Source organism: Sprattus sprattus, assembly GCF_963457725.1.
Source record: "Sprattus sprattus genome assembly, chromosome: 12".
Lineage (NCBI taxonomy): Eukaryota > Metazoa > Chordata > Actinopteri > Clupeiformes > Clupeidae > Sprattus > Sprattus sprattus.
Genome location: NC_137910.1, coordinates 14,383,324 through 14,390,823, shown reverse-complemented (window position 1 = coordinate 14,390,823; position 7,500 = coordinate 14,383,324). Strand labels below are relative to the sequence as shown.

Here is a 7,500-nt window from a genome sequence, read left to right as displayed (position 1 = left end):
AGTGCATCAGCACAACTATGGCTCCTCAGATTCTATTTTGCAGTCCTTGGGCCTGAGAAAGCCAGTCAACCGTGTCTCATTCCAGTGCATCCATAGATGGGGCTGTACATTCATACGCACGCAGCCAGGCTTTACATGGGAATAGTAATTTAGGTTGATTACTAGGGTGGAAGAAATCTCAGGCAGGGAGAGGGAGAGGACGCCAGCCCAACCGGGCCCACTGAGCGCTTGCATTCATTCCTTGTCTTTCCTACTCTCTCTCCCTTGCTCTCTCTCTCTCTCTCTATTGCTCTATCTCTCTCTCTCTCTCTCTCTCTCTCTCTTTCTCTCTCTATTGCTCTTGCTCTCTCTCTCTCTCTCCCCTACTGTCTGAGAGATATTCTAGTTAAGAGACAAAAGTGCTCGGCACTGTCCCCCCTCCCCCTTGTCATCCTCCTCTCCCTCTCAAACTCTTGTTCTCTCACCCTATCCTCTTTGGCCTGCCGCCTCTCTCCTCTCTGGCCTGTCAATCAAACGGACTCGTTCAATCAGGCCTGCCTCCAGAGAACTGCTCCTTCCATATTCCTCTTCATCAGACCATTTTATAACAGCTGATGATGAGGCTACATTGCAGGCTAATGGATGACACCCCCCCCGCACACACACACACACACACACACACACATACACACAAGCACACAAGCACACAAGCCACACAAAAAGACACACACACACACCTCACAAAAAGACACACACACTCACGGGTCTAACAAAAAAACACACACACACAGACAGAAAGACAGAAAAACAAGTGTTCTGTGGACATATAAACTGAAAAATAGCCAGGCCGAGCCTCTGTCTTTCCCCCTGGTCTTTGCATATGCCAGCCGTTGGCATTCATCACCGCAAGCCGAAGGCCTGTGAAAAGGCGACGGGACTCGGGCAGTTTGGCGTGACAGGGACGCAAGGACACAGCATCCATCAGTTAGGGAGTGGTCTACCTTCCCAGACTCCCATCCCCTCTTCTCCCCTCTCCTTCCCTCTCCTCTTCTCTCCTCTCCTCGCCTGCAGCTAAATTTGTGGACCTGACGAGTCCAGTGCCCAGCGGAGAGAGAGGAGCACGTCAACACAGAGAGTAATAGACTACAGGCTCACCCCAACAGCTGAGACACAACAAGGGACACACTCTGAAACACAGTCACACACAAACAGGCAGACACACACTCCACACACACACACACTCCCTGACTGTGTACCTCTGGTGCTCCTCATTCTGACAAATGATTCTGTTAAAATCTTGGCTTGATTAAATGTTGGGAGACAGAGGAGAAGCTGACTATATCTACAGCCGAGGGTGAACGATGCGATGATAACAACCCATTCATGCACAATGAGCTTCATTAACATTGCTGTAAATACACAATCACAGCAGGGATTCTAGCAGAGTAGCTGACCTTTGCATTGCCCATTCAACTTCAGATGAACCAGGATGAAATTCAGACGTATTGTAACAGGTGAGTGTTTTGTGTACATGGGTGGATAGACTCTTTCCCTCCGCTACAGTCTTGAGCTGTGATCCAGTAGTCCTTTAAGGTTCCTAGTGGAGTGAAATGACCTGGAATTGTCTGAGTGGAAGCCATGATAAGAGCTGGATGAATTCACTAAATGCTAAAGGAAAGGTGCGTCCCTGCTTCCTTTCATTTTCTTCCCTAGCATAGGGGCACTCTGGACCATCCTTTACCAAAGGAAAGGAGATAATGTCGTCCCACAACCCTTTGCGGCAGCAACAACAAACTGTCAACATGACCCACATCAATAACATCCATCCATCACATAATTACATAGTCCAATGTAAGTGCAGTTGGGTCTCTTAGCACCGCGGCGGTCTTTTCCTAAGCCCTCATGAATTCACATCTTTCACATCTTTCCTTGGCCTCATGATGTTTTCCATCGAGGTCAAGGAAAAGCGGTTAGGAGAGGACGCAGGATGTCATTTCTTTTTTGACTATGCAACCACAGCCTCAGGCTTTCTTCTCCACTCTCTCCCTCCTAAGCCCACCTCCCCTCCCCTCCCCCAACCCCCCCGCCACACTTTTCTTTTCCAACTGGCCTGTAGTGATTACAGTGACGCTGTTTAAACCCTTACCTTGCTGAGCTGCCCTGCAGGTGAGCTGCTTGTGTTGATGGGCTGACATTTAAAGTTCAGCAGTGTGTCTGCCAACTCCCCCCCCTCGCGAGCGGCCGGGCCAGCCGGGGGCCCGTGGCGCGAACCCTGGACCGCCATGCAGGACAGGCCAATCAGATTGGAGCGCTTGACCAGGAAAGCCTCCAGAGCTATGTTGGGAGAGACCTACAGAGGGGAGCAGAGCAGAGGGAGAGTGAGTGAGAAGGAAAGAGTGCATGCACACAGTTGAGGGAGAGACAGAAAAAGAGAGACAGAGAGAGAGAGAGAGAGAGAGAGAGAGAATGAGCTTGTGTTTGAGAGAGAATTAACCTACTTTCCCGTCTAGTAATTGCGAGAGGAGAATAAATATCATTTGTTTTTCAGGGCAATGAAAGGAATGAAGGTCTCACTTCCAAAAATAATTCCATGGAATAAACAGAGCAGAGCGACTCGCTTGTCCTACAACGTCAAAACAGCATCTAACATCCAACATCCAAGCTCTCTATTTATTCAGACGTAAGGTTGGTATATATGCTCAGAATGTGACATGTTGAGCCACGTTCATGTGAGAAGGTATGTTAAGTGTGTGTGTGTGTGTGTGTGTGTGTGTGTGTGGGTGTGTGTGTGTGTGTGTGTGTGTGTGTGTGTGCGTGCACATGTGTCCTTCAAATGCCTTTCACTGAGTATGTTTGTATGTGAACTGAGACAGTTGGTTTGTGTGCGAGACAGAGAGAAAGTGAACGTGTGTGTGTGTGTTTGTGAGTGATTGGTGTACGGCACTACATGCACACACGGCCCACCTTGGATATGAGCGGTGTGTGTGAGGAGAGGGCCAGGTCGGCCACGCGCTCCACACACTGGACGATGCGCGTGCAGGCCCTGGCCTCCGTCTGGGCCATCCACAGGATGTGCTCCTCCACCAGCATCACGTTACTGGCGATGTCCCACACCAGGTCCGCCAGCTGGACAACACAAACAAACACACACACACACACACACACACACACACACACACACACACACAAACATCACGTTACTGGCGATGTCCTACACCAAGTCCGCCAGCTGGACAACACACACACACACACACAGAGAGAAGGGGCCCATCATCATCATCATCACCAGAGTCCTTTGAGACTCCTTTTGGTCTTTAGATAGATTTAATGATGGTCAGGATTGCCAAAGGAGACATGATATTTGAGTCAGTGGCACTGGGGCCTGCGGGTGTTCAGCGCAACACTTTCATTTCAGGGAGGCGAGACATAAAAGGGAGATGTGGGGATTCAGAGGCGATAATAGGAGGGGAGAGAAAAGCTCACAGTGGGGTAAGATGGCTCCCTTCCTTGAAGGCACAGTTGATGTAACACCCCCCCCCCCCCCCCCACACACACACACACACACACACACACACACCCCATCCTCCCAACCTAAATGACTCCCACACGGAGGCTGGTGCCTTCATCCAGACGCCAGCTCCTCAACAGCTTCCTACAGGAAGCCTGAAATTTTGGAGTGTTCAAGCCGACAGCTCTCAATGATCAGGAGCTGGCCCCCGGGAAGCCGCCAATCCTCTCTGAAGGAACCTTCCAGAAAAGCCAGCTTGAGCACATGTGTGCACGACACGCTCGGGGGCCCAAAATAGAGACTAACGACGTGGAGAGCCTCCCCACAATTGCATGGTAGCAGATTGCTGCGCTGATGGCAACTCCCGAAAATTAGCACCCAGGGTCAGACATTTTGGATGCGGAACCAAGACAACGAGCAGGCCTGTCATTCAGAAAGGACAAGGCACCGGGCCTGGCTGTGTGGTCCGCTGGATCACTAAACTCCCACGCCCAAGGAAATTATCTGGAACTTTCTCTGGATCATTAGCATGGGTCAATGGGAATGTCATTGTGACTATGTGGCACCTAAGCAGGCTGTGTCACACTGATGCAATCGAATTGCGGTTTCTCTTGGTTTCTGTCCCTTTCTCAACACATGTGATTTATTACTCATCCTGAATGTCTTGTTTAACGAACGACTTTAATGACCTTTGATGAACGACTATAATGACAATAACTGTATGTTGAATTGCTATTTCTCTGTAGCAATTCTCTGTTTGCTTATTTTTATACATGTGTAATACACATGTGGGTGTAGGTGATGATTACGCCTGTGATGAGCTCATTCTGAACTCAAGGCTAACGCCTGTGCTGGTTAATGTGGCAGAAATGGCTGGTGTGAACATGGAATGATTGTTAAGGTGGGGTGGCTCCAGACCGGGCGGGGGAAATGATTTAAAAGGCCTGTCAAGAGGCTCCCAGTGTAGGGCTCGAGTGCCCCAAGGCACAGGCCTTTGTGCACGCCAGTATGTTCAGTCTGTTTATTGACTACAGCCACAAGGCTGTAAACACTATTTAAATGTGTACTTGTCATATGTAGCATATTTAATTTGACAACTGACTGAGTACTTTGTCTCTGTGCTCAAAAGAAAATTATTCACTAATCTGAAACCAGCCAAACGGAATTAGTTGTAGGTGGCAGTCCTAGAGCCTGGACGAGAGACGAGAGTCTGTCTGTCTGTCTGACTGACAAATATTCAACTCATTCAGTATATCAGCGAGGAGATAGAGATGATGGAGTATGCCTCGTAGACGCTGTGGTCCTTTAGCTCTTTGGCTCCTGGGTGTTGACGTACCTCCGGGATTCGGCCCACCAGCCGCGTGATCCTCTCCACAAGGTGTGTGACGAAGATGACGTCCATCACGTCACCAAAGTGCGCAGCCCGGCTGGTGAAGGAGGCCAGCTGCTGGGCCAGGGTGAGGGCATTGCTGTTGTTCACTGCCGTCTGAAGAGAAGGGCCCAACAGCACACAATGTTATGCACCCCTGAAAGTGTGTGTGTGTGTGTGTGTGTGAGTGTGTGTGTGTGTGTGTGTGTGTGTGTGTGTGTGTGTGTGTGAGTCTGAGTGTGTGTGTGTGTGTGTAAAAGTGTGGGTGTCCCTGATAAGAAACCCACCTGAAGTAGGTTCACTAAAACTGTGGTGGATTTTCTCAACCCCTTAATATATGAAGTATCATCTGATTATCCTTGCCTGTGCTCCACAGTAACAGGTAAAAATCCCCCAGTACAGAGACTGCATGTGAGGGACCCCTGGAGATGTGTAGCAGTGCGCTGTACCTGTGTGAGCTGGTGAAGGGCGCGCGTCACTTCGCTGGCATAAGGGCACTGGGTGTAGTCCTCCTCTGCCCAGCGCCCGGACCGGTCACAGCGACGCCACGCCTTCTTCTTCAGCAAGGTGGCGCTAGAGCCAGGTGGGGCTGGGTGATGTATGGGAGCACAGGGAAGGAAGGCCAGGATCCCAGCCAGGGTTTTAGGCCATCTGTATGCACACACACACACACACACACACACACACACACACACACACACACACACACACAGGTATGAAACAAAATCATTTCACAATAAAATACTGAATCTCAAACAAAACTTCAGAGAATTTCAGGAGAATAAAACCTCAATACATACTGAAAAGTTCTAAAGACAGAGACACATACAATAAAACTTGAAACTGGAAGAAACAGAGAGACAGAGAGAAAAAAGGAGAGAGTAAACAAAAACAGTAAGCTAAGGTACCATGAATTCTTTTCAACCCATTCTCCTGAAAACACACACACACACACACACACACACACACACACACACACACACACACACACACACTAACACAAAAACATGAAGCATCTTCCTCTGCTTTGTTCCTTTGTCATCCAGGCACAGTGGTCACTTAAGCAATATATGCCACTAATTTCTTCCTCAGACTAAAAGCGAGACTCGTTTTCCAGGCCATTACATTTCCAGTCGGCAGAGACGTGCATGCGTCCACTCGTGCATTCAGTGCACTCGTGATTAGGCATGACATACAGAGGAATAACGACAGAATGCAGTCAACAACAACAACAACAACACTAACAATAACAACAAAAAGAACAAAGAGCAACAATGATGACAATAACACGTCTGGCCGGCAGACAGACTTGGCCTCACATCCTGGCTCCAGCTCATTAGTTTCGCTGGGCAGCTGAAATACTGCTCCAGAGGTGCCTCGCTCCCACAGCAAAGCAACTCCATCAGACACACTCTCAGAGGTTCACAGTTAGTTTCTCTTTCATGTTCACTGAGGTCTGTATTGGGAGTTCAGTGGAAGGATTTTTCGAAAGCTACCTTACATTCTCTCAAGGGCTTCTCTCCTTAACTGCAATGGATACTCTGTGTTTAATGTACGTGTATACTATCATCAGGATATATGAATAATCAGGATTTATATATATTGGTTAATATATCAGGTAGTTTATTGTAGATTCTGATCAAGGATGAAACATCCCTTCATCACATTTTATTTGGTCAAAGGACAAAATCGAATCGAATCTAATCTAATCTAATCTAATAAACGGCAATGGTTTGATGTTGTTTAATAAACACCGTCCTCATTCAGCATTCTCTCACATCCCACCTGAAGTCTCCTTTGTTACCGCTGACTCTCTCCGCCGCGCAGTACGGCGCCGATGTCTCCAGCACCACGATCTCCATGTGCCGGGTGCTGTTGCCACGGGAACTGCTCACGTGGCACTGCCAGATGCCGGAAGCGCTGACATCGATGTTGGACAGGATGAGTTCGCTGCGGGACAGAGACAAGGCGGACTGTGAGCATCACGCCATCGAGGAGCAGAAGTGGACCACATGGTGCTAATGAGTGTGTGTGTGTGTGTGTCCGTGATTGTTCTGGTAATCACAATCGAAGGAACAAGGGAGGTCGCCGGCTGAATAATTGAACACACACTGAGAGAAAATAAATTAGTTTTCAGTGTAAAAACCAGGAAGTCTTCTCTGTAAAAGACAGGGAACATGAGAACATTACCGACACTAATGAAACAAACGTGTGAAAGGCCAAAGGGCCAGCTAGGTATGCTCAAGTGTAGACTGTGAAGCCCTAACTGTGTAAAGCCCTAAGGAGAAATGCTCAACTTGTGCTAGATAAAAGGCCTACAGAGATCTATTATTTAGAGTTGACAGTAGTGTGAGTCAGTCCAGCTAGAGCTAGAGCTTAAAAGGCATACTGTATGTACAAATTCGTGTGTATATTTTGTACTTAGTACTACATGCATAGTAAATAGGTATATAAATTAGGCACATAAATTCGTATCACGAAACATATGCAGTGATGCAACTCAAACACGAAGCTGAGAAAATATGAAGTGATGAATGCTAGGGATTCCAACCAATCAATTATTAACAGCCTTTAATTCTTTACGATAGCAGCTTTAGCTCAGACTTCAGAGAGCATATGTTTAATGCCAATTATCTTTTTCTTT

At 48.0% G+C, this 7,500-nt stretch overlaps 1 protein-coding gene across 1 annotated transcript in view; it reads right to left on the bottom strand.

The window, feature by feature from the left end:
- adgra1b (adhesion G protein-coupled receptor A1b) overlaps window positions 1-7,500 on the bottom strand; it is a gene marked incomplete at both ends in the record, with an annotated part of 126,362 nt that overhangs the window by 72,141 nt on the left and 46,721 nt on the right. The window contains 5 exons of the mRNA XM_080849495.1: window positions 2,126-2,329; window positions 2,944-3,105; window positions 4,824-4,973; window positions 5,306-5,507; window positions 6,642-6,806. Coding sequence (XP_080705621.1) covers window positions 2,126-2,329; window positions 2,944-3,105; window positions 4,824-4,973; window positions 5,306-5,507; window positions 6,642-6,806 — 883 coding nt within the window. The remainder of the gene's footprint in view (window positions 1-2,125; window positions 2,330-2,943; window positions 3,106-4,823; window positions 4,974-5,305; window positions 5,508-6,641; window positions 6,807-7,500) is intronic.